Raw genomic sequence first — 26,657 nt, 5'->3', positions numbered from 1 at the left:
CCAAATACATGGGTAATATACGTCATTGTGTCAAGCATGGTTTGTGACAACTCCCGAGGGCTGCAGGCCGCTTCGCAGTCAAGGAAGTCATCGCCCAGTGAGGGGGAAAGGCAGCAGCTCATCTATAACCCTTGTCTCCAGGGTGGGATAGCTCTGAAAACGAGGCAAAAAAGCATGAGGAGCTCATATATAACTGTGCCTTTGTCACGCAATGCATCCATCGTACCCACCTTACCTGTGAGGAATACGGGACTGCGGCTCCGCGGCAGATGGTGCCGTCTCCTTCATGTGTTCCTCCCAGCCCTTGGTCGGTCTGTACAGCCTGGTCTGGTCTCTGGTGACATGAATCTCGACCTCAGAGTGAAACAGACAAACCGGTCATTTTCATTGATCACAGAATGCACCACATACAGTCATTAGGCCTTCATCATATGAAGAGGCGCAGAGTAAATGAAACGCATCTGGCTAACAAGACTTTTCCCTCCACACTATCACAGGAAACAGCAGAAACCTGAAATCAGTAGAGAGGCAACAACTGCTTGCTTTCATTAAACTTCAGTAATTTAAAAGGTTAAACCCTTTAAGAACCCAAACACTGTTCCCAAAACTCTTCTGGAAGCCAGCCTGCTCATTTAACTGATGGTAGAAAACTTTAAAAACTAAAACCTACCACCCATATTGCAGCTCATCTGTATGACCTATAGGCATACATATATATACATATATGTATACATATATACATCCTCCCAGAATAAATACTTGCATTTGTTTTTTGTTGTTGTTGTTCTGGTTTGGTTTGGGTTGTTTGTTTTTTTTCTTTTCTTCTGAACAGAAGAACTATGCCTGTTGGATTTTTGACTCCTGATAACAAACATGACTGATTATTTTTTTTCTTTGTCAACCATTTAGATAAATAAAATAACTACTTTTTAGATCCATGAGGAAAAAGGTTGTTTAACCAACCAAGCTGCACACACCTCAGATTAAAACAAAAAAAAAAGGTAAGTTACTGTATGGGGCCCGGCTGAGCCGCGCCGCAGCCCTCGTAGGGCCGCGCTTGTACTGGTAGCTAGAAGGGTGCTGATAACACAGCGGTGTTCTGACCACTGCTGGGCAGCGTCCCACAGCAGCAGGGCTGTTCTCTGACCTTCCCCCCTTCACCAGTGGGCTGGGGGTGGGCAAGACCTTGGGAGGGGACACAGCCAGGACAGCTGACCCAAAGTGACCAATGCAATATTCCACACCATACGACATCTGCTCAGATACAAAAGCTAAGAGAAAGGAGGAGAAAGCAGGGGCATTTGTTATTTGGGGTGTTTGTCTTCTGGAGCAACTGCTACAGGTACTGAAGCCCTGCTTCCCGGGACGTGGCAGAATGTCACCTGCTGATGGGAAACAGAAAATAACATCTTCTGTTTTCCTTAGCTTCCGTGTGCGTGACTTATATCTTGACCCACAAGGTTATTTTCCATCTTCTTTTCTCCCCCGCCCCACCCTGTTTTGCTGATGCAGGAAGTGACAGAGTGGCTTGGTGGGCACCTGGAATCCAGCCAAGGTCAACCCACCGGTTACCTTCTCTCTTAACTTTGCCAATCTTTTTTCTTTTTCTTGTTTCTCTACTTCTTTAGCTTGCTTTTGTAGAATCCTTAGCTCCAGTTTATGTAGATCCTGAAACATGTAACAAATGTAAAAGCAAGCTTTCTTTGGAAGTAAAACAAGCTCTCTGAAAGTACATGTGCAGGTTTTTCACATCTAAATTTTTTTTTTGTCTTTACATTATTTTGTCATAGTACAGAATAAATTTACACTACTTGCTATCACTTGTCCTGCATAAATGATAGTTACAGTTTTGGTAAAAAAAATGGATTATAGTAGTTGAAGAATCTCTGCTTATAAGAATTATATATATAAATGTGAAATATATAAATGTGAATGCTGACAATAATATCAGTTCTCCAATAACCAGATTTACATAGATATAGGATCTAACTTGACCTTACAGCTAGTGAAACCTGCAGGACATTGAAACATCTCTTTATTTCATGTGTGGCTAGAACAACAAGGTCTTCCGACTTTTTCTGTAGCATGGAGAGCAATGCAGCCCAAGCTGTTTTTCCCCAAACATTTTCACATTAAACTAAATAAAACCACTTCTATATGTAGAAATAAACATGTGGCTTGAATCATCCTGACATTAGAGGAAAAGGAACATCTTTGTCTAAAATAGTTTCATAGTGTTTCTTGTATGTAACAGATGCTGTTATATCATAGTGAATCAAAAATAGATTTACATGAATGAAACTTAGATGTTATAAAGTGTTTAACAGATTATATTGTAGGAGGAAGCAGACATATTTCAAAGAATGTGCACAAATGGATATGTAATTACGCACACGCTCTTGAAACTTAGTTATTTCTTCTGCAGCAATTCTCTTCCTTTCCTTCTTTTCAGCTTCCTCTCTCTTCTCCTTTTCAAGCTTTTCAAGTTTCTCCTTTTCTTTCTTCTGCAGGGTGTATCTTTCCAACAGTAACTTAATGTGGCATTGACGCTGGCATTCTTTTTGTTGCTTTTTCTCCTTCTCTTCTTCGATTTTCAGTTGTGATGCTTGCTCCATTGCAAATGCTATTGCTTTCTGTTTCTTCCATGCTTCAGTTGCTGTTTTTTGTCTTTTTCTTTCTTTTTCCACCTTTTGCTTCTGAGCTTCTTCATGCTGTAGCCATTCTTCCTTGAGCATTTTTTCTGATTTCTTTTTCTCCTTCAAGTTTCCTTCTTTTTCTTGCTGCTGCTTTTCTTTCCACTTCCTAATTGACTGCAAGAGAATACCAGGGGGAAAAAAAGGGTCTTCATGAAAATTCCACACATTCCCATTGACTAAGTCAGATGAAAACATACCTTCCAAGGACACAAACCACATATAAGAATTAAAAGTCTGCCAAGGGCAAAACTTAAGGCAATGAAACACCTACGGCTGCTTTCTCACAGTATTTTTGCCCTATTTTATGGATCACACAGGCAGGTTTAATACATGAATGCTAAAATTATTTAAGTTATGGCATTCATACTAACTTTGGGTAGTTGCGAATGTTAGCGCAATTTTTTTAATGCAATCATATTTCAGGTCTTCATTTTTTTCTTCAAGTTAAAAAATCCACCTACTATTTTATAACTCTGTCAGTGTATTTTTTATCACTCAGATACAGTTCTGGAAGAAATCATAATTCTGTATGTCAGTATGGCATATGTATACTACCCCTACAGTGGGACAGACTTAAGGACAGATGCCACAAAGACTGCAGTTTCACACAGGATCACTTAATGCTCTGGGATTGGCATATAAATTGCTGGACTGTTGCCACCAAAAGCATTTATAATATACTTTGGCAATACACAGTCCATTTCAGTGTGTTGTTAAGTCTGTGCTTATTGGTAATTCTTCAAGACAAATATTTTTGGCAAATTGTGGATGCTAAGGACTTCAGTTGTATACCATCAACTATAATAGAAATCCACCTAGCACCATCACCAGCGAGGCAAATACAAAAATAAGATATATATAATTTAAAAAATAAGTCCTTTTTCTTAAAGTTACAAAAACCCTAGATGGGTTATTTTACCTCTTTCTTTCTTTCCTGTAAAATTAGAAATTCTTGATACCATTTGTCATGCTGTTCAATATCCTTTTTTGTTCTTCCACAGAGATACCCAAGGGCTTCATCCATGTAAGATAGCCTTCCTTTGTGTTTTGTCCATACTTTCAGAAAATTTTGGTGATCATAATCATCCCAGCCTCCTTGCCGTCCTCCTGTTCGCTGAAGAAATCTTTCAAACTCTACTACTTCTTCAGGTAGATGATTTTCCAGTGTTTCACCAACTGAGGCCCTGGGTGATAGTAATTTCAGAACTTTTTCTGTTGTTGAGCTGCCTGATGCCCACACTTTTCTCTCAAAGACACTGAGCTCATTAATGGCAGTTTTTTCCTCCTTTAAAAGCTGTTCATATCTGAAAAGAGAACAAACACTGAAATGTAAGAAAAAAATTCAGTATTCATTGTACATTCACCAAAAATGAATTCTGGAATTGTTCAATGCCAGACAAAACCTATTCTTCAAAGATTAAGAACTGAAAGGATAGCACAAATGGCAGCACGATTGTAATGATCCCATAAAAAAGTACTACACAATCAGAATTAAGTTACCCTTTTAATGAAAGCACACATTTATGGCACTTAAACAACTAACTCAATCCCCTCCTGATACCAGCAGAGAGAAAGGGGGGGTGGGGGGCACCCACATAAAAACCAAAAACACAGCAACAACAAAACCCCCACAATGTCATCTTCAGCCTTTCTCATAAGCAAATTATTCTTATACTGGATCACTCCAATAGCTATATAAACAGCTAAAAGGCTGTTTATCAAGATTCTAACATTGATAGCTTGAGTTTTGATTTACATACCACAGGATCACTAGCAAAATAATAAATCAAAAGAACAGTTTACTTGATTAATGCAAAGTTTTCATTGTGTCTTATGAAAGCACTTTCTCTTGTAGCTGAAGTACGTCTAAACATACGTTTGCCTCTGTTCCTCTTTAAAAGCACTGATTGCATTTTCAACTTCTTCCATCATTTCCTTGAGCCTGTCAACAACTAAAAAGGAAAAGAAGAAACGAGCATATAACTTCAGAAGTCTGTAATATTTACCACTAATTCAGCACTATCCAGAAATGTAGGCAGTTGCAGAGACTTATAGGACACTTTTAATTCAGTCTACAAAAAAAGCATGCATTTCCATCCTAAACACATTGCCTTAGAAGACAGGCTCTCATTTAGTCAAAATGTGTGATTTCACAGTGATTTAGCTAACTAGATGCAAATGCCAGTATAAATGTTTATTTCCATTAAACAAGTCTGATTCTGAGTAACGTTCAACTGTTGCACAACATAAGACAGCCTTATCCTAAAAACTTTCCACTTTTGTTTTTTTGTAACAACGCAGGTAGTGACTTAAGAAGTACACGCAAATTTTTCATTTATACCAGGCTGTAGCAATCCTATTTAACATACTTTTACAAAGCTGACAAAGAAACATCAAAGACTTTGTCCTGTATTGTCAGCATGCTGTAGCCCTGATACGAAGAAAGACAGTAAGACAGCTGCTAGAGAAGATATATTTTGCAATGGTAGAAAAAAGTTTTAAAAACTGTTTTGAAATGAGCATATCTCTACGGACATATATTAAACACATAGTTTAACTAACCTGGCTTTAGAAGATAATAAACTAAATTAATACAGTTACATCATCAAAAACTTAGTTCAGCTTTCATGCCTTGTTAGTTCTCAGTATCTTTGCTGACAGCTTAAAAACATAATGTATTTTTTTATAGAATAGACACTGAAGAAATGACATGAGACTTACTTTAGTTAGCATCAGAAAGCCCTTTCAGTGCCTATTTTCCAAAAGTTTCAAAACAACCCAATGGGATGAGTTGTTTCAGCACTTTTCATAGAATATTCCAACTCACGCTTCAAGTCATGTGGATGGCTAGAAATAAGTTCCCTGTTGACACCACTCTGTGACCTCTTACCAGATGAAAGGGAGCTATATCTGAATGGCACTAGAATACTAACTTTATTTTACATAAGGCAAAGAGTTACATAGATAAAATACCTGGTTTTCAACAGCCTAAAGAAACAAACCAACACCACTTCTAAGACAGAGGAATTTTCTCTGTTTCCACACAGACTGCACAATCTTTCACCATGTCTTAAACTTCTGTGTTCTTCCCTTCCCAGATTTCTGGCAAAGCAGACTGGAGGAGTATCCCAAGTCTGCAGCAGGTTCACAAGCCCAGCTATGCAAGAAATCTATCTACAGGGAAAAATGTTTTTAAATCTGTCATCACAACTTACATCCTGGGGTAGGCTTCACATCTTTTAATTGTTGCTGAAGTGTCTTCACATTATTTTGTATTTTTGACAGCTGCTGCAGGATTTTAGCTCCTGTCAAACAAAAAATAAAGTGCTGATAGTTCTAACAGTTTATTTGTGTATTAAATTCAATACAAGAACAAGGGCAATAAGTGTCCAAAATAAACCGGGGATTTCATCTAAGCAGGGACACGAATCCTGTTCCATCATAAGAAACGGCTGTAACACTAAGCTTTTTAACATGACTGTAACTGCATGTAGCTGACTGCACAGGTCATGTATCTCCCCACACGGTGGCAACAGATTTTAAAATTAGTAGCTCTTATTTCTAATGGGGTCAACAGGATAGTCATATCTAGATTAGATCAGTTTGATATGGTTATTTGTTTTTCAAAACCTTTTATCAGGTGAATAGAATTTGGAGAATATTGCCTACGCAGATGACAACTCATCTAGAATTTTGACAGAGACTCTGACCTAGGCTTCAAAACACTTATCAATTAAAAGAAAGCAAATTTGGGAAGCGTATGTGAATGTACTACTTCGGCAAAAATTTATTTATTTGCTGTATTAACTAAAGTAGAATCAATGTTTCCAGGTACTCCACGCATGCATGCACTTATTTGCTTTGTTACCACTTGGCTTCTCCTACGTCCATAAATACGATACTGATGAAGATGTAGTTCTGGATACATCTTAGGTACTAAGGAGCTGGATCTTCTGTCCTAAAAGATTAGGTTTAAGGAAGGGGTAGCAGAGTCCAAGACTTAAATGTAATAAAACGCAGCTACGTCATCACCCTACTAGTTCCTGCTGAGACCACAGAGAGCGTAAAAGCACATAGATCGTGCCGAAAGACCTTAAACATAGTAAATGGGAAGTTTGGGGGTTGTAGTACACACCCTAAAAGATCATATGCTAACACTCCTTCACATGTCACACGCAGTGCCTTACGCCTCTCATCTCTGTCCTCTTTACTATCTCACACCAGTATCTCCATCCATACTTCCAAGATCCTTTCTTACCCCTGTAAAATTTTCTGAACTTTTTATCTTAGTCATTCTTCAGTAATACTTAAATTTCTTAAGGATTGCAAGATGTAAAGGATATGATAAGTTTTCTTAATTAAAAGATGCACATTAGGACACATACACATTTGTAAGGCAAGTATGTTTTTAGTTATCTTTACATGTCCTTTCCTTTCTTCAACTTATTTTGTTTTGATCTTCTGTATCAGAAGGCATAGAATAGTTTATTTGATTACTTTGGAAAGAATGTAGGTACTGTGACCAGGGAGTCCCATTTTTTCCCTGGAGTACTTACTTGGTTCATAAACGGAACAGATACTGTAGGTCAGGCTGTTCACCATCTCACAGGACCATTTAGACTATTAACATTTATTACCGATGAATTTGAAAAATGCAAACATAGAACTCTTTAGAAATACATTTAAAGGCAGCAATTAGTGAGTGAAAACTTCTGTAGCAGCAAATGTATATTTCTTGTACTTTAGATAGACTACATTAGATCTTGAAATATACACACAAAATTGATTCAAAGTTTCCAAAACAGTAACTTTCCACCAAAGTTGTTGTGAGTGGTATCAGATACATTCAGGATTAGAAGAAAACAGTTAAGGACATGGAAGGCCCAAAATGTTTATGCTTCTGAGTTTTGCAAGTGAATTGTGGAAGTCTTCTTTATAAGCAGTACACATGGTGAAGTACTACACTTTTATCAGCATCTGCCTTCCACCTGAGCTAGTCTCTCTGTACTACTGATTATGAAACCATTTAAACAAACAGTAAAGTAAAAAAAAGCAAAAAAACCCCTAAATAAGACCCCACTTACAGCAGGAGGGGGCCTGGGAAGAGGACCACAAGGAACAATCAGTTAGTTGAAAGGAATGTGCTCCAGCTTGTGGGTCACAAGGCCTGGTGATAAGGGACATGAGAAAGTCCCTGTTTCTGTACCCTTCAGTAATAAGTATCAAGTTGAGACTATACAAGGAATAAGGCGGTTGGTTTGTCAGCTTGCCCAAGGAAGTGGTGCAAGAACTGCAGACATTGTTGTCTTTAAGTGTTGCGGAATTGCTAAATAGCTAGCGTGAGATCTTTGCGCGAGTTGCCACACAGTTATAGAATAAGCAAGTTTTTGGACCAATCAGAATAAGATGTAACAATTGCCTGTGTGTATATAATCATGATATTAGGCTAATTAAAGTGACATTTGCTTGCATCAGGCTGCGTCCCGTCTCTCAATCGCGGCAACTTACTTTCAGTTTTCCTGCTGACAGTCATGCTATGTTCCAGTTCCTTTAGCATGCTGTATTCTACCCTGAAATTACTCCTCCTATTGTAAAGATGTCCATTTTTTCCTTTTTCTATATTTGCAAGCCTGGAAAAAAAGGTTGCCATTCTGAGTAAGACATAAAGAGTTAGCAAAGCCCCAAGATTTCCCGGTGTTAGTATCCACCTGAGGCTGTCTTAGATTTTATACAAATCACCGGTTTGTTCCTCCAGCTGTTTTCAAGGACAATCTTTCTCCAGTTAAAAGACTACACACCAAAGTAACTCAAGAATGTGAAGAAGTCAACAAGGGAATTACTTTGCTGGCAGGCAGTGGTTCACATGCTGAAATGGCCTGAAACTTCATCTGTACGCTTACTATCTGGCAGCCTTTTGACAATTGCCGTTGGAAAGCGCAGGGATAGACAGGCTGTATTAATGCAGTTACACACATAGATGGAGCCCCACCACTGACAAAACAAGTACATTCCCTCAGCCTTAACACTAGTCAACTAGTACCAGTGCAACTGAAAATTCAACTTAATTACAGTTAAATAACTTTGGTATTAAAGATATTAAAGCCGCTACCTTACTTGCTGACTGTTTTATGTACAGTACAGAGAGCTACAGGTGACTTATACTTTCTTACTAAGGTCTGAAGCTTCAGAGCACAACTCCAAGCAGGATGTGCTTTCCCTTACTACAACCAGGCAGTATACTAAGGTTTGACTTACAGAACAGCACATGCAAAACGACTGCAGTCCTGAGGACACTGGTGCCAGAGTAGAGACATCTGGCAGGTTTCCCAACGATAAGCAAATCTACCGACAGCCCAAGAAACTCTCTCAGTAGTAGCCTGGTTCTTCAGCTGACTGTTGCTACTATATGGTTCAAACTCCTATACAGTGCAGTTTATGGTTCACTGTTTAAATACGTTGCTGTCCATGGGAATTCACAGACCAGACCCAAGTGCTAAATCTCCCCACATGGTGCACTAGAAGCCTTCAAAGCACAACAGAAGGACAATGTGCCATAGTTAAATGGCATACCTTGTTTGAAGCTGCATAGGAATGTCTACATTATCCATCAGTCAATTTTTGAGACATAACCCAGGATCCAGAATAACCAAGGAGAAGCTTGATTAGCCAGACAGTGTAAAACACTGCTGTGAGACCTAAGTGTCACTATTTATTCAGTATTCATAACTACAAAGCTCTCCTTCAGCCAGGTGGCTATACCAGCTTTTCCTCATAAAGTTCATCCATTCCAGAGGAAACTTCCCTGTTCTTTCAGCTGCCAGTGTAGTTACAGCACTTAGTCAAGATGAGGGGAAACAGATTTAAATCACTTTCATGTTCAAGCTGTCTTGAACCCCAGCTGTACAAAGCAGTGGCCTAGATATTCCAGGTGAAGTGCTTTCAGTGTTCTCTGAGGAAGCTGTTGTAATGCTGCTTATCCCAGCTGGCAACTAAGCTCCACACAGCCACTCGCTCCCTCCCCCCACGAGTGGGATGGGGAAGAGAATCAGAAGGGTAAAAGTGAGAAAACTCATGGGTTGAGATGAAGAAAGTTTAATAGGTAAAGCAAAAACCACACAAGCAAAGCAAAACAAAGCAGGGCTCCATAACGTGTAACAGTTACTTGGGAAGACAAATACTGTAACTCCCCACATCCCCCTGTTTCCTTCTTCCCCAGCTTTATATACTGAGCATGATGTCACATCATATGGTATGGAATATCCCTTTGGGTAGTTCAGATCAGCTGTCCTGGCTGTGTCCCCTCCAATCTTCTTGTACCCCTCCGGCCCTCTTGCTGGCAGGGCCTGAGAAACTGAGAAGTCCTTGACTGAGTGTAAACATCACCTAGCAACAACTAAAACCATGAGTATATTATCAACATTATTCCCACACCAAATCCAAAGCACAGCGCTGCACCAACTGTTAAGAAGAAAATTAACTCTACCCCACCTGAAACCAGGCCAGTGCTGCAATTCCCCTTTTGGTGGTATGTCTTAAGGGCTTTAGGTCCTTAGAAGGGTAAGCACAGCTGAGCAGAAAAACCGAGAACTCAGTTATGCCACGTGCACTTTAATTTCTGCGCATCTAGTGCAGCAGTGGCTTACCAAAGAAGATGACTGACGAAAGTCCAAATGGTAATTACAACAACAGGGCATTCTGGAGCTCATGAGCCCATCCTGAATTCCTGCAACCACCACAATAATGTGCCTGAGCTCACTGGAGCTCAAAAAGAAATCTTAGCCTAAAGGTTTCATTACCATAACTTCTTACTTCGAACCTTGGGTTATAACCTCCAGAACAGCATGAAAATATACTTATGATTAAGTGTTTAACTTACTGAGTTTTTAGCTTTTCTGCAGTTCTTACAAATTCAACTTTTTTAGCTCGTGCAGCTTTCATCTTCCAGTTCTGAAACTGTCGACCAGCACCTGCAGTACTGGAACAGCTGTCATTCTGTGCATAACAAAATCAAGTGTTACTGAAAAACAGTATTTATTTTTTAATCACTCATTACTTTTAAGCAGACAACACCACAGTGCAGAGTAACAGCATTACTTCAGTTTTATACCTGTGCATTTCAAATAATTTTAAGCCACGCAGGTGTAAAACTAGTGATGGCAAGCTGATGACTGTATACAAAAACGCATTTTTCAACAGAAAAATGGAGAGTGCAGACAGGCTGCTCACCATGCCGCAGCACCAAGCCCGGGCAGCGGCTCTGCCTCAGAGCCATCACCCCTGATGGCTCGGTCACCCACCTGCCTGACCACCGGCATGTGATCTACACTAAGTGGATTACCCCCATTTCATCTTGTCCGAGAAAAGCCGTTGCTTAACTTCTGAAAAAATGCGTAATAACTCCTGCAAACTGCCAACTCTTACATTCGCAGCAGCCCCGAGCATCCTTAACACAACCACTGCTCCGAACGCGGATGAGGAAGCCGCCTGCTCAGGTTGCAAAGCTGCCATTTTGAGGCCGGCCCCACAAACCCGCGCTGTTCCCACAGGTGTACATTTAACGTTTACCCCTACAACTCACACCAGGCAGGAGCCCCCCCTTGGGCCCACACGGCGGGACCCCGGCCGACCGCCCCGCGGCCTTTACCTGCCGCTGCCGGGCGGACGCCGCCATGTTGACGGCGGCCCCGGCGGCGCCTCGCCCCGCCCCGCCGGGGGTGCTGAGGGGCGGCCGGCGCCGCGCCCGGCGTGTCGTCGGTGCAAGCGTCCTGAAATCCTGGGATTTCGACAGGAAAAAGGCGTGCTTTAGGCGCAGAGGGTCTGCCCGGCGTTGTCCGAGCCGGGCAGTGCGTGTGTGAGGCGAGCGGCCGCCTGGGAGGGGGAAGTGCTCAGCGGCTGCCGGCGGCCGCGGCGGTGTGGGTGTGGGGCGGTGAAAGGCCTCGAAGGCCCCACGCTCTTGTCCGGTGCTGGCAGAGCCCCGTGAGTTGTCTTGAAATTCAGGGGCCGCGGGCTGGGCATTGCATGCTGGCGTCCCGGCACGGTCACCCGCGGCAGAGCCAGCGGGCAGTGGGCCTGGCTGGCGGGCTGCTGAGGAGCCATGCCCGCAGGGATGCGTCAAACCTGTAGGGTGGCACCCTGGCCTGCTCTTCTAAGGTTAATTGTTAATTGGGAAGAGCCGTGTATGGCTGTAAGTTGACTATGACAGATTAACTGTCTTGCCTATATGACTTAACACTTTTTTTGCCCTTTCTAAATTAACAGAGCACGCTTGCTAATGGGCCTGGTTTCATTTATCCTCATTAACCTGAGAGAAAATAAGGAGTTTCGCATTATTCCATACATTTTTGGGACTCTCAAGATACTGTTTTTCACTCACATATACCAATCAAACTTTTAATGAGTTGCCAGTTAGCATTTCTGCAGAATAGAAATAATCTTATTCATGCAGTGGCAGTTCTAGCTAAAGAGATTCTACCAACTGGTGTTTTCCCAGCTGCAGAGCACAAAAGCATCCACAGATGCTAAACAAATGGCCTAAGCTGAGGGCATTTTGTTGCCTAATTGATGTTTTTAAGAGCACTTTCCTGATATATTTTTCTTCTATATGTTATGACTGTGCTTACATTTGATTTCTTTGTATTTACTGAATAGGAATTAACAAGTAAAGGAGAACATTTCAAAACCTGAAAATAGTAATCAGCATAAATTAAGGAAGATTGTTCTCACAGATTGCTACCTGAAATGGCTTGTAAAAGTATTTTCTCCACAGCAGTCTTTCAAAATTGTCTTTGTCTTGTCCATTACAATTGGATGCCAGAGAAAAAACTGTCTTCTAGAACTTGTTTGCATTTGCTTTCCTTTGGTGACTGTCAGCACTTCCAAAGTTTCCACTGGTAACTGGTCAGCACAGCTCCACAGCAAGCACCTGTTTTCAACAAGCATTTTAGCAAGGTGACTCCAGTCATGGTGTAATTCAGATACTGTTACATAGTTCACCAATTTCTGAATGGTCAATCTGTGTACTCATGAGTTACTCAGAATCCTGAGGACTTTACAGGGATGCCCTAGAAACCATGTGCAGAGATATTTCAGGTATTGGAGCAGGGCTAGGCTTGGCTAGTTCTGGGTCTGAACACTGGGGGAGGTCAAGCATTGAGCTGTATAAAGATGAACCCTGGCTTTCAGCTGGGCCAGAATGTTACTTCATTCTCTCTGTGGAGCAGGACTCATCTAAGCCAAGATATGCCTGTGGTGGGTTGGTGTTGGCTAGCCACCAGGTGCCCACCAAACTCCTGTATCATTCTCCCTCCTCAGCAGGACAGGGGGAGAAAATAAGTTTAAAACCTCGTGGGTTGAGGTAAAGGCAGTTTAATGAATAAAAGCAAAGGCTGAACCCAGAAGCAAAGGAAAGCAAAAAGGTTCATTCTCCTCTTCCCATCAGCAGGTGATGGCCAGCCACTTACTGGGAAGTATTGTCACAGTACATGTAGCGGTTGCTTTAGGAGGCAAACACTTTAATAACAAATGCCCCCCCCCCCCCCCCCCCCCCCCCCCGCCCTTTCTCTTAGCTTTTATTGCTGAGCATGACATCATATGGTATGGAATATCCCTTTGGTCAGTTTGGGTCAGCTGTCCCAGCTGTGTTCCCTCCAGCCTCTTGCCCTGGGCCTTAAGAGGGGTGGTGCTGGAGAGACAGCCCTGATGCTGTGTGAGCGCTGATCAGCCATAGCCCAGACACTGGAGCGCTTATCAGCACTGTTCTAGCTACAAACACAAGCAGAGCTATATGTGGACTGCAGTGGGGAATGTTGACTCCATTCCAGCCAGGCCATGTACAATGCCACAACTGTTGAGTGGCCTCTGTGTCCCTTTTGTAAACAGGTAATCTAGACCCAGAAGAAACAAGGCAGATGATTACATAGGGTAATCCTGACCTCTCCCACATTTTTTTCTCGCTTCATTTGGTGTTTGAAGTTATTAAATCACGGACTACTGTGTATGATGTTCTTCATAAAATCTTTCAAGATTTTGCACAAAACTAAAGCATGGAAATATACAGAGAAAAAATAAAGCTGTTAACATTTAGAGGAATTGGGTATACATAGAACAAAACCCCTCAAATAACATAAAAAGCCCTGTTAACCTGGGAGGTGTAATGCTAGCAATTGAAGAACTGATCACAGCAGCATATTTTCTTTATGAAAGAGGCCTCATCTGTCACCGTATTAGTTCAGCAGTACCTCCCATTTCCCTGAAACCTTCCAAGTCAAATAGAGAAAAAGAACTGCACAGTAACATCATATTCCTGTACATGAGATCCTTGAGGAGGAAACCACCTGTCTTACCAGGAGGCATAAGCATCCACTCACTGGATGCAAATCTCCAGAAGAAAGACTTTTCTAAGTAGATGTTTCTCTTCAGAGTGGTGGTGTTTGTTTTTGTTTTTTTTTTTTTTAATCGGTGCTTTATCTCTGCATCCTCAACGGGAATGCACTAGGGCAGTTGTAAAGTATCAAGCAGGAAAGACAGCCAGCATTAGAGGAGCAAACTGGAAGTGGTTTAAAAGAGAAAGAGTAAACTGATGGTCAATAAAAATCACCGCCTTTAACCCTATGAATACAACTATCCACTTGTGAAGACATTCATAAAATTGTCTAGTTAGCCTATAAAAGCACCCAGTTGCTGCTAACAACATAGGCTTTCCTTGTATTTTTGTTTCTGAAAACGATGTCTCCATTCTAGCCTAGCCTCAGACTCATGTGTCAGAATAGAATATAAAAAAAATGGAAGCAGGTGCAAAAAATAGCAGTTACAGGTACATAGATGGTATGTGCTTATTCTGGGGTGCTGTAATAATGCACTCTGGTGGGGGATAAACAGAGCAGGGAGGGCACCTGATAGGTACACCGGCAGTAAATGCGGTAGTGCAGATGCAAGCAGCGTTGGTATTTCTGCGCTGTGAAAGCAGTCTGCTTTCACCTCTTCAGTTTCTGTCCACCAGGTGTCATCTGAGAAGCACCTGATAGCTACTAAAGGCCTAGATTCTGTATTTTTCCTTTCTAGAAACCAACAGTAAACTTTTACTGTCTACAGGTAACTTGGCCTGCATTCAGCCCTTTGACTGTCTATGAAGCCCTCTTTACAGGATGATCGTACCTGGCCCCATCAGCTCCCCTTTATTTGATGGGGTCAGAGAGTGGTCATTGCTTCTCCCTTTCTCTCCAGAGAACAATTATCTCCAGAGAACGGTCCTGGAGTGCTAGCAGCTCTGACAGCCTAGACATGCAAAGATTTGTTGCTTTGCAGCCACACCCCAGTGTCAGTGTCCTCCAGTACCTTCTGCCAGTGCCTGACTTGGCCCAGATGCTGAGGAACTCCAGGCTAGACAGAAGATCCCTTTTCTGTTCCCCACGAGTGCCTATTCCACTCACCCTAACTCATTTTTGAATAAAGCTGTGCTTGGCTTTCATGTTTTGTTCTGTGTAGAAGGCAACTCCAAAGAAACTAAAAGCACAAGATATAGAAAGAGGCCTGGAGTCAGTTGCTTAGCTTTTGTAAATGCTTGTAGAAGAATATAGATATTAGGTATATAAAAAAGCTGTATTCATAATGGCCATAGGAACATCTGCTCTTCTAAACTACCATCTCCTTTCCTTTCTGTAAAACACACATTATGTCTTTCAAGAAAGTAAACCTTTATTTGAATCCTGATTCAAGTCCAGATTTCACACTAGAAGTGGAAGGCCAGAAGGGAAATGAAAAAACTTAACAAATCCGTGTGACAAATTCAGGTGTTCCAAATGAACACATCATTTTAGCGTTCTTCACTCCTGATTTATAAGTGTAAATGACAACTGAATCTGAGGTCTTAGTAATTCATCCCATTCCTTCCTTTTTCCTCCAATTCCTTCCTTCTGTTTTTTCCATTCTCTAGAATTTCCTCATGTATTTTCACATCATCTTCCATTCTCGGCTCTTCTTGTTCATCTCCCTTTCCTGTTATAAAAGGAGAAAAAAAAAAAAAGAAAATGGTTCCTGCAAATGTACTTGAAATAAACAAAGAAAAAGAGATTGAAGGCAGGCCAGTAAAACACAAATGTTTTCTGATGTATTACTTAAGCCTCAAAGGTTTTCTTAAAATCGTTCTGAATGTGATGAAGGTGATAGTCTTAAGTTCATGTCCCAGTCTTCCAAAATTCCTTCCTTCTTAGGTCTGGCAAGCAGAGGACAGAAATGTGCTCTGGCAAAATTACAGAAAGTTTTAGTTTTGGCCAAACCTTAACACAGCAAAAAGTTGGATGCTGTCCCTGGTACGCATTTGTATATTCAATCAACAACCTTAGCAGCTGCTTGTGTTTGAAACTGGCACACTGCATAGGTCACACTGCTGACAGCATCAGTCATGCTGGGGCTTCAAGACCTTATTCAGCAGCTGTCTCTGCCACTTTTTCATCATGAGTTTAATTTATCAGCTCCTGTGCTACTTGTCAGTAACTGGTTATTAATGCAGTCAAGTGCAATAAACTTTCTTATGGCTTTTTATTGGCCTTTTCTGTGGCTTCTGCAAAGAACTGGGCTGTCAGGAGATTTTCTTCTTCCCATCACATAAAGGCCAAGAGTCTACTAACTCAGGCCACTCTCAGCAGCACTCCAGAAACCTCAAATAAGTTCGAGGCAGATGAGAATGCATTACCAACATAATGAAGGTTCTCTAGGGAAGTGTGCCCTGCAGAAAAGAGAGGGGTTCCTAGGTGTATGAGGAAAATGGCTGGCTGGCAAAGATGTGGTTACTAGGAGCAAGTGCAGGAATATTTGTTCACAAAAGCAAAGCTGCCATACACAAATAGAGTCACTTGGTCTGTCGCAGGTGTGTGGCCTGGCATTGCTATAACTGGAAGAGTATAAGAGTTTTGACACTGATTTCATAATGGGTGCATTAGAGCTCTAAATTTTTATGATTACTTTTATTTTTCTCAGTTCTAGTCCCTACAGCTCACTATGAGAGTAAAGTGATTAAATTAGTAATCAGAATTAAATTTTTAATCAGAATTAAAAAGCTATGTTTTTAGAATGGTGGACTTCTACATTTTTCATTTGTAGTTCCTGTAAGTCCTTACACTTTAAGCAGCTAACTGAGCATGTGTGTGACTTGGAACTGTAACTGCATAACCAGTACAGCAACACACATATGTCAATTACAGTCACAATTTTTGCCTCCTTTATTCTGGGTATATGGCTGGAAGATGCAAGACACACTCACTGCTTGTTAACATGGAAACAAGACTTTGCAGATCAGAAAGAGAAAACATAAAAAGTCCATTTACAGCAAAACCAGTCATACTGTCCAAATTAGATTAAAAAATAAACTTGAAATAGTGACAACAATTACTATTTTCATGGCCACCATAAAGCTACCCCAGTTTCACATATTGTACATTCAGTAGGACAGAGTTAAACATTTTGTATTTCACAGATCTATTTTTGTAACAAGCAGTTGGCTAGCAAATTTTATTCACATGCACTGAGTATTTGACCAACATCCATTTATCAAAGTGAAACACCTTCCAGACGACATCAAACATTGCCTCTAATTTCTCCAATATCTGTGCAAGCATGTACCTGTCTATATCAGTATTAGGTCAAATAAGTGTTTGGGCAAAAGATGCAGTAAGTTTTTGTGCTATAAGATAGGATTTTGGTACTATTTTAGAGGAAAAGATAGGTGAAGACCTCAGCACCGTTCCCATTGATCTTTCATGGTATCTCTCATGTGGAGCACGCAGCTTGAGTTGTGTGACACTAGAGTAAGTGCTTGTGGCTTCTTCTCTCATGTTTGCCCCAGTGAAGTCAGTAGAAATGCTGCTGTGTGAACAGGTTGACACAAACACCATTTCTGTCTAACTTCATGCTTTTTGCTAAAGTTTTGGACAGGTTTTTCAGGCTTTTAACACTGCCTTCAGGTTTTAGGACTTCCTGTGGTCAGATCTTAACCACAAATACTAAAGACGCAGCATTCACAAGGAGTGTGAGAGGAAACAGGGTTGCTCAGGAGGCTTTAAAGCCCTTCATTTACACTATTGTCTTAATTTTTCATTTTCCTGGATTTTAAAGCAATATTTAGAGCCAGAAGAGCTCCAGTGGAAAAACTGTAGAAGCAGAAACAGATGAGACAGCAGGGCAAGGAGAAACTACCAGTTACAGGGACTGATCTGCTAGCCTGCATACCATCCCTACAAAACTGTACCTGCAGTAATACCTTTTGACCCTCCATGACACTAGTCTTGTGGTTCCAAGCATAGCTCCAGGAAGCTGAGGCTGTGATGGGAACCTGGAAAATACTCTGTGTAGATGATTTGCAGGTGTGTTTAAAGACACTGAGTCCTTATATATTTGGCCAACAAGAAGCATAAAGTGACAAGTATTTTTTTTTTTCTTGGATTGCTATTACTACATAACTCTCTTAGAAGGATCAACACAGCCATTATTGATTTCTGTCTGCAGTAGATAAAAGTTATAAGAGATCTGAAGTGACCCAAAAGTGAAAATGAATCTGAGGAATATTAGTAGTACTCTTCTCTTGGAAACCCTCAATGTCAGTCAAGTGTTGTGTTTATAAACTGATTATAGTTAAAAGCACTAGAATCAGTAAGTATCCCAGGGTCAGTAATTGTATTATGTTCTTATATTGTTTATTCTTTCCTATTTGGGTTTTTTGCTTTTCTTGGGATGTCAGAATTTTGTCCTTTTGAAAACAGAAAATTAAAGCAAAACAATTTTGATTAGTTGCTGCCTGTTGGCAGAATAGCAAGATGTAAGCTGTTACTTTCAGTGGTAATGAATGGACTATCAAAATCTATGAAACACAGTCAATTGCATGTAGGTGAAGAGTATTCTTACGTGCATAATGTGATATCAAGTATGCAAGGTGCTGGAGGCAGCTGGAGTGGAATAGCTCATGGTGCAGGCATGGCAATGCAGTGGGCCTGGAACGGTGACAGGGATTCAGAGTATGTCATTCCTGCCTCCAGCACAGCTGCTCAGGGGACCTGAGGCAAGTCACAGAAGCACCACTAGTCCCTACACTGGAACATGCACTCTGGTGTGTAGAGCTTGGGGAGCTTGTGTGGATAGCACTGCAGTATTGCCACATATGATAGGAATGACAGTGTTGAGAACTGCATGTCAGCTTTCAGTTAACTGCTCACTTTGCAGCACACAACATCAAATAGTCACATCTGCATTTTAGTCACACCTGTAAAATCTATAATTTAGAAAAAACCCCACCTGTGCAAACATATGTAGAGCATGCATGTAATATCCTATCCTTGGCAGGACTGCAAGCCTGCAGGTCACAGCAGCCCTTAGTTAGATAATCCACAGAAATATGTTTGGCTGAGAAAAACAACATTGTGGGGCACAGCAGAGAAGGTGAGGTATTCTTCCTTTCCCCTTACAAACTAGCTTTTGTATCAGGCTGAGCCATGCTTCAGGCAATTCATAAGGAAATGCAGGAAGCCATAAAACAAGCTTTTCCCCTTAGTGAGGTGTCTAAGTAAGGCTAATGCTGCTGATTACACCTGTGAGAGGAAATAGCCTGCCATACATACTTCTGGGAGATGAGAGGCATGAGGAAAGTGAGAGACTTGGCAATGTGTTACAGAGCTGTCTAGCAGGTTGGGGAAAAATATTTAATGTAGTTGTATGGGGCCCGGCTGAGCCGCGCTGCAGCCCTCGTAGGGCCGTGCTTGTACTGGTAGCTAGAAGGGTGCTGATAACACAGCGGTGTTCTGACCACTGCTGGGCAGCGTCCCACAGCAGCAGGGCTGTTCTCTGACCTTCCCCCCTTCACCAGTGGGCTGGGGGTGGGCAAGACCTTGGGAGGGGACACAGCCAGGACAGCTGACCCAAAGTGACCAATGCAATATTCCACACCATACGACATCGGCTCAGATACAAAAGCTAAGAGAAAGGAGGAGGAAGCGGGGGCATTTGTTATTTGGGGTGTTTGTCTTCTGGAGCAACTGCTACAGGTACTGAAGCCCTGCTTCCCGGGACGTGGCAGAACGTCACCTGCTGATGGGAAATAGAAAATAACATCTTCTGTTTTCCTTAGCTTCCGTGTGCGTGACTTATATCTTGACCCACAAGGTTATTTTCCATCTTCTTTTCTCCCCCGCCCCACCCTGTTTTGCTGATGCAGGAAGTGACAGAGTGGCTTGGTGGGCACCTGGAATCCAGCCAAGGTCAACCCAACACAGCAGTATATTGCATAGTTCCAGAATAATACAAGCAGATGGGTCTGTTAGGGGAATTTGCAAGGATAATTCATCAACAGACAGTTCAGGATGATTAGATGGTTTTAGCTGTGTGTGAGCATGGCCCAAAATCTAAAGGTCAAGGTGAGATTACAAGTGGTTTAAATGCTGGTGAGAGTAGTATGCTTACAAAGCCAGCTGTCAAAGAGGTGTGTGATCATGTAAGCTGTTAAGTACCACGGCTAACAGTAACATTCACAGATTTGCATTTTTTCCTGTGTTTCACATGGGTATTATTCACAAGTACCAACCACTTCCCACATCACAGAACACTTCCAAACTCCACTCAGATGGGTAATCCCCAGATCTGAGCCAGCACAAAAGATTGCTTAAAGCCACTTTGGCCCCTACCACTCCCTTCCTTGCCTTCTAGCTGAGTGGTCACTTCAGTACCCACAGGTGGAACCCACAATGAGCTGCAGGGTGGCAGGGCTTTTCTCTTGTCAAAAAGCATATGCCTGTAAAGCAATGAACATGCACTGTAAGTGCCCTATAAATAAATGATAGTTACTACCCAAGGGAAACAATATACAGATTGGTAACCTTTACATATATTTAGCTGAGTCTTATGCTGAGAGAGTTATTAAACCCTGGAGTACACAATTGTCCATTTGGTAGCGTATTCTAGACTGGTACGGGATAAAGCTGGAAAACATCCCTCAAGTTCAACATTTTCCTTGAAAATGAATTCACTACACAATTACACCATTAAGCAAACTGTTACACGCTGTGACAGAACTTCTCAGGCAATTTTCTCTATTTCCAAGCTTAAGTTAGTCTTTTTTTTCTTTCCCAGTGTGATTTTATTGTTTTGTTGAAGAACTCCAGTAAGATTGATATGTGCTGTCTCTTCCATCCTGCCCTGATATGTGTCAAGAGCTATTCCCATTAATTGTGTTTTCTTTTAGGGAGAGGAAATCTGGATCCTGAATATTCCTGCAAGTCAGATTATACTATCAGTGTATGCCACCTTGTTAAGAACCTTTAGTATCCCAATAGTATCCTGCAGCAGTGAGGATAATTAATGTTTATGACAGGGTACTATGAGCTGTCTGGTCCCTGCTGTGCATAAGAGGAATTGTCCTTTTTTCTAACTAGACCTCTGCTGACCTTTTTGGGGTTTTGTTTGTTTGTTAGCAGTTGTTTTTCTGTCACAGCAATACACTGAGCACTCGAATGAGTGCACCATTTGCTAGAACCCAGGGATACTCGTGGCAAATGAGCATGTGATTAAGTACACTAACTCTCTGACAATGCTGATGTAAGGTTGTTTGAAAAGTTCCCTCACTTGGGGAATTCTACTGCAGAGAAATTCATGGCTTTAACATGATGTTTGTGTTGGAGACATCTATCAGCACATCAGCATATTCATATTTCAGTACCTCTTCAAAACAAAAGCAGTCCTAACACTCTACTTTTGTGCCGGTGGCATTAGATCCTGCCATGCATTAAGGTCAGTTTGTGTCTTCTCGCAAAGCCAGCTATGATGACAGAAGGATCTTGCAGTGCACCCGTGTCCCAGGTGGCAAAGAGCTGACATTGTGTCTCTTCCATTCCCCGTCTGCAGGTTCAGGACAAGCAGCTTGGGGGTATGCTTGTTTGGAAGTGTAGGAGACCACATACGTGGAAAGAGCTGAATTTGATGGGGATCTGGCTTGATGAGTTACCCTCATGGGGAGCAGGGTTTAGCTATAGACCAGCATCCACAGTTAGCCTTTCCATCCTGCCCTCAGTCTCCCTTTGGGTGCCATTAATGTGATGTGAGCATCTGACTGCCAGGCTTGTTTTCACATCACAGTTGCTCCTAGCGTGTTTGCACTGATACAGGTTCCAGCAAAGGTAAAGGGGCAGGCACGGTGGTGTGTCCACAACCATGAAGTCAAAAGGAAATGCTGGGCCTTTCAAATTGGGCTCTAAGTGTCATGTCGCAGCTTAGTCTCAGAAATATCCAGATGTGAAGTGACCAAAATGTATTTTAACCCTTTCATTTCATACAGCTTTTACATAGTTTTGCATTTATCAGACAGGTGGATGAGGCAGCAGATGCTGACAGTACCCTACCACTGCTGCTGGACGACCTGGGGGGGATAGGAGCTGCTTGATAGCTGTGCAGACACCCATTCAGACTGAGCTTGTGCCTGTGTGCTGTGTCATGTCACATGCAGTGTCCATCAGTATTAAATCCTTGTCCAATTGCCAAATCTCATAACCAGGTACATGCATAGATAACTTGACGTGGTTGAGTAGGTCCCCCATAAAACAAATATTCGTGGGCTCAGATTCCAAGGTACTGAGGAATATATTACACAGTCCTTATCGCATCACTGACTGCTAGCCTCAAGACACAATCTTGTGGAAACCTACTGATATATATGTTCTGATTTTAAACACTCCTGAAAACATGCTTAGCAATCATTCCTTATCTAACAGCTCTAACTTATTTCTCTTTATTGTACAATATCAAGGTGCTTTCCTTATACTGCGGTGTCTGGTGTGCCAGAAACATTGAAATCTTCTCTATAAAGACCCCAGAGGAGCAACGAGAGAAAAAGAAAGATAACTGCTTGGATCACAACTGGCAATTAGAGGAAAGAACAGTGGCAAGGGAATCTACAGATGCTTGCGTAATCTCAGTGCAACTCCTGAGACTTAATGCACAGGAATTAATATTAATTCAAAACACAAACATCAAGTTCTCCCAAATACTTTTTATTTAAAACAACAAAATTTTGAAGGTTTCAATCATAGTGTGGTTGGTGATTGTCAGTGAGTCAGGCCATACTTCTCAATACACACTTCTGAGATAACATCCATCTGACCATAAAGGTCTTGCATAAAAGATGGTGTCCACAGGTAAATGTGATACAAAACTGTACTGAATGGGCACACCTCAGACCTATGTTGTAGCTATCTTACATGGCAGTTCCAGCACCGAGTGGTCTAAGCATTCCTCGTCATGTGTGGAAAGCTTTCTGTGGGAAGCACCTGAGATGGCAGCTGCTGTCAGAGCTCACCAAAAAGCATCAAACCTACCTGTTTTCTGTGAGTAAGTGCCATTTTCTCTCATCCTCCAGTCCTGAGGACATTTTCGTTCTGACTGTCTGCACATGTCTGCCATTGACCGAGTATTGACTGGGAGGCATGAGCACTGCCTATGCAGTTCCCCCATGCTGTCCTGGCTTGGGGCAATCCTGTACACAGCTGGTGTGGTGACATGACAGCTGGGTGCCCAGAGTTGGATGCCCTGAATATTCAAACCTATTTCCTGAACCAGATTGTAAAACTAGGCACAAAGCACTTAAAAAATGGACAGAGTGCTAAACCGCCCTTTTTGTCAAGTCTTTACACCAAACTCTCAGTATTTATCTGGAGTTTTAGAATGTGCCCTTCCCCACACTGTCTGTGCATGCACCTATATAACAGAAGTAACGTCTATCTTTACAAACATAACGTGTGCGTTATACTGGTTCACATTTCACTCTGTTATTTTATAAAAGTGGCCTGCTACTGGAAGTATAACATAATTAAATTCAAATATCTTCTATTATAGTGATTAAAAGTTATTGGGAAGTAACATTTTGGACTTCACTTGAAAAAGAAGTATTTACTGTTTACTTGCAAAATATAGACAGTATTCAGTGAGTCTCAGATATGCCATGTCATACTAAGAGCATATGAGGATCAAAATTCTTATCTTAAACAGATAAGGATTAATATCCTTATCAAATACAGAAATACAGTTTTTAAGCGTGTTTGGGCATATTGTATGCACAAGCCTTTTGAAAAATTACGTTAATCTGGGCCTAAATCATAGGCGTCATTTCTATCCAAACCTGCACTGTGGAGAGTACAACAACTCAGTCTCTTTTGTTCCAAAACCAGACTCTTCCCATTTAAACTGAAGTAGATGCCTCCCTGATTATAAAGACTAGTAATAACAATACTGTTAAATTTCCCTAGATTTGCATCAGTACTCATAGTGGATATAATTCAAAAGCTGGTTTAAAGGAGTTAATGTTACATTTTCATTTGAAATGGCTGCGCAAAAGCCAGTTGCCTAAAAGCCAGAGAAGGATCTATATTACGAATTTTAAACATTGCTCACAGAACTGGTCAAGAACACTGTGCACTCCAAAAATATTAATGGCATAGCCATAAACCAAACAGTAAACACTTTTGGTGCATATGGAATTAGGGAACTTAACTTCTGTTATCTTCATAATTGCCTAAATTATTAGCAGACCAGAGTATATACTGTTTACGTTTTAGGTAAGGTACAATCCAACATAAACATGAATTATTAAAGCTGAAAAAAATCTTAGCTGTCTTTTGCAAAACAAAAATAAGAAGTAATCTAATATTGATACAGAAATTAATTACTAATCTAATGTTGAATTAAACCAATAGATTGCATTTTCACTTTATGGAAGTTTTATGCACAATCCAGAAATGTACAGGCCTCTAACTCTTGCTGATATCAGCAAAAGTTTGATTTCTAAATACATTTTAAAGTTCTGTCTGTATAAATGTAAGAATAAAATACCTGGAATAATACAATGTGAATCAGGAAGAGGAAGATTAAATTCTGCTCTCCAAGGTGTCCGTTTCATTAGTCTTGAGGGCATTATCTTGGCTTTTGTCAATATATTAAATATCTTCCAGAAACTTTTCTAGAAGAATATTAGCACACTTTTTTGTTCTTCCATGGTATCTATACAAAATCAATGTGGTTCTGTAATGTCTGCTCTAAAATACATCATATATCACAATGCTTGAGCAGCAGCTCAAATTATGTACATAAATACATGTATCTGTTTTCTAGTTTTTATTTGTTTTTACTGTTGCAGTTTAAAAATACACTAAGATGTAAAATATGCACTAAAATGTTAAATGCATTAAATGAGTCAACAACAGAAGTTATTGTCCTAACAGGATGATGATACCAGGGTCACATGAGGCAGTTCATAGAAGACAAGACTTGCCCCCTGCTCTAGCATGTGACTTAGTGGTAATGAATGAGTTTCTGAGGGGCTAGATGAGAGGGAAATAAGAAAAGGTAAGGCTGCTGGTAAAACACAACCAAAGCTCAGGGGGGAATAACCATCATGCAGCAGAGTGTCCACTGTCACCTGGAAGGTAACACAGGGACAAATCCAGAGAGTGTCTTGCTGAAGGGCTGTAGTGTTGGAGTTGTGGTAGGAATCTGTTCTTGGGATGGTGACCACCTGGAAACAAACGGCTGCCCCCTTGCAAGGCTCAAAATAGCTGCCAGAGCTGATGAATGGATTGCAGACATGCTTGCCAGGTATCCCCTTACAGGCCAATGCATCTAACGGATGTTTGCAGAAAAGTACTCCACTGTTGTCCTCTGCATCATGTAACTTCTGCTATGAATGGCATCTTTTTAATTTAGCTTATTGATCTCTTTGACAGAAAAATATTTAGCTTTTTATTTTACCATCTGGTGCCTTAAAAAGCTTTGTTCTTCTGGGAAATACTGTTCTCCAAATGGGTAAACTTGTCAATGCCCTCATACAGTTCCAATACTTCATTTTGTGGGCACAAAATACTAAAAATTGTTAAATGTGTAGTTACAGTAGGAATTTTTTAGATTGGACCCTATTCAAATTATCCTTGATTGTTCAAAGGATTTTGGCTGATGAGGTGTTCTCAGATCTCTTTGGGCAAACAAGGAGAAAGATAAATGCCGGTAGTTTTAGCTCCATGCTCTTCCTCTTGCTTTTGTCTGTACTGGAGCATTCAGCAAAGAAGCTAGTGAAGATGGGGTCCCTATTTGTTGGAGCTGCTCTACACTGCAAGGCTTGACAGGGATACTTTTTTTGGCTTGGTATTTTTCTGGCTTGGGCTTATAGACTGGCAAACATTTGAATGGTAAAACTTCCTGAGGGAGACAAGGCATGGATACTGGTCAAGTGAAAATCCATTTGCAGCCTTCAGAACTTAGATCAAGCATGGTACTGCCTAAAAAGTAGAGCTGAAAAGAGCATGAGTTCCTGTCCAAAGGCTGTCTGTGGGAAACCCAGGGAGACATTCAGGCTGTTCTCACCCGACTCCAGCCCAGGCGCCTGAAATCCTGTGTGTCTTCTAATGTTAGTAGTAAATCCTGGAACTTCAGTGATGGTTGGATTGAGTTTGCAGATAAGATATGCAGGTCCTTCAGCAAATGGTTAATCTGCAAAAATGACAGTTTTCTGAAGGGAAAGTGGAGCTCTGAAATGTTAAAAAGAGCAAATCTTCCCAGAACAAACCCTTTGCACTTTGAGGAATGTTCCTGTCGCCAGTGTTTCTGTGCAAAAAGATTTTTTGGGAAAAAACCCACACAATTTCTCTTTTTGACTCCATTCCTAACAGCAAAGGATATTTCACTCTTACTTTCTGTGAGGGCTTGGCTAACCAGCTTATAAGTGACTTGTTGCACCGTCAGAGTAACAAAAGGTCTGATGCATTTCAGTCATAATGGAAGCAACAAGAATTCTTGTTTCTTTTCTTCCTATGCAAATTTCAGCATTTCCAAAGGAACCACGAAAGCCTGAATTTATAAAAACTATGAAGATTTTTTTAACATCTGGAAGAAAAGTTGAAAAGAGGGGGCAGGTTTCCTGCCTTATTTTTTAGAAAGAACAAGAAA

The 26,657-nt window shown here is 41.2% G+C and overlaps 1 protein-coding gene across 3 annotated transcripts; it reads right to left on the bottom strand.

The window, feature by feature from the left end:
• Positions 1 to 5: 5 nt before the first annotated feature.
• CCDC112 (coiled-coil domain containing 112) lies at positions 6 to 11,384 on the bottom strand. 3 transcript variants are annotated; one of them, XM_055790473.1, is made up of 10 exons: positions 11,341 to 11,384; positions 10,573 to 10,688; positions 8,205 to 8,326; positions 5,912 to 6,001; positions 4,573 to 4,648; positions 3,616 to 4,000; positions 2,394 to 2,810; positions 1,573 to 1,668; positions 231 to 354; positions 6 to 153 (listed from the first exon to the last, which is right to left on the bottom strand). In XM_055790473.1, the coding sequence occupies exons 1-9, from the start codon at positions 11,365 to 11,367 to the stop codon at positions 232 to 234; spliced, it is 1,452 nt and encodes a 483-aa protein (XP_055646448.1). In that variant the 5' UTR covers positions 11,368 to 11,384; the 3' UTR covers positions 6 to 153; position 231. The 3 variants fall into 3 exon arrangements, with proteins under 3 accessions (XP_055646448.1, XP_055646446.1, XP_027649829.1); XM_055790471.1 differs by having other exon boundaries at positions 236 to 354; XM_027794028.2 differs by lacking the exon at positions 11,341 to 11,384 and adding an exon at positions 11,035 to 11,233 and having other exon boundaries at positions 236 to 354.
• Positions 11,385 to 26,657: the final 15,273 nt, after the last annotated feature.

The sequence above is a fragment of the Falco peregrinus genome, chromosome Z (assembly GCF_023634155.1).
Source record: "Falco peregrinus isolate bFalPer1 chromosome Z, bFalPer1.pri, whole genome shotgun sequence".
Lineage (NCBI taxonomy): Eukaryota > Metazoa > Chordata > Aves > Falconiformes > Falconidae > Falco > Falco peregrinus.
The sequence above is the reverse complement of the archived record's forward strand: the minus strand, read 5'-3'. Positions and strand labels throughout refer to the sequence as shown.

What these genes read in the sequence shown, in the direction of transcription:
- CCDC112 (XM_055790471.1), bottom strand. Translation starts at nt 11,367, where the DNA reads ATGGCGGCGTCCGCCCGGCAGCGGCAG. An exon ending in TAACTAAGTTTCAAGAGCGT is followed by an intron (nt 1,669 to 2,393) that starts GTGCGTAATTAC and finishes TACATGTTTCAG; the next exon opens with GATCTACATAAACTGGAGCT. An exon ending in CAGTCCCGTATTCCTCACAG is followed by an intron (nt 154 to 235) that starts GTAAGGTGGGTA and finishes CCTCGTTTTCAG; the next exon opens with AGCTATCCCACCCTGGAGAC.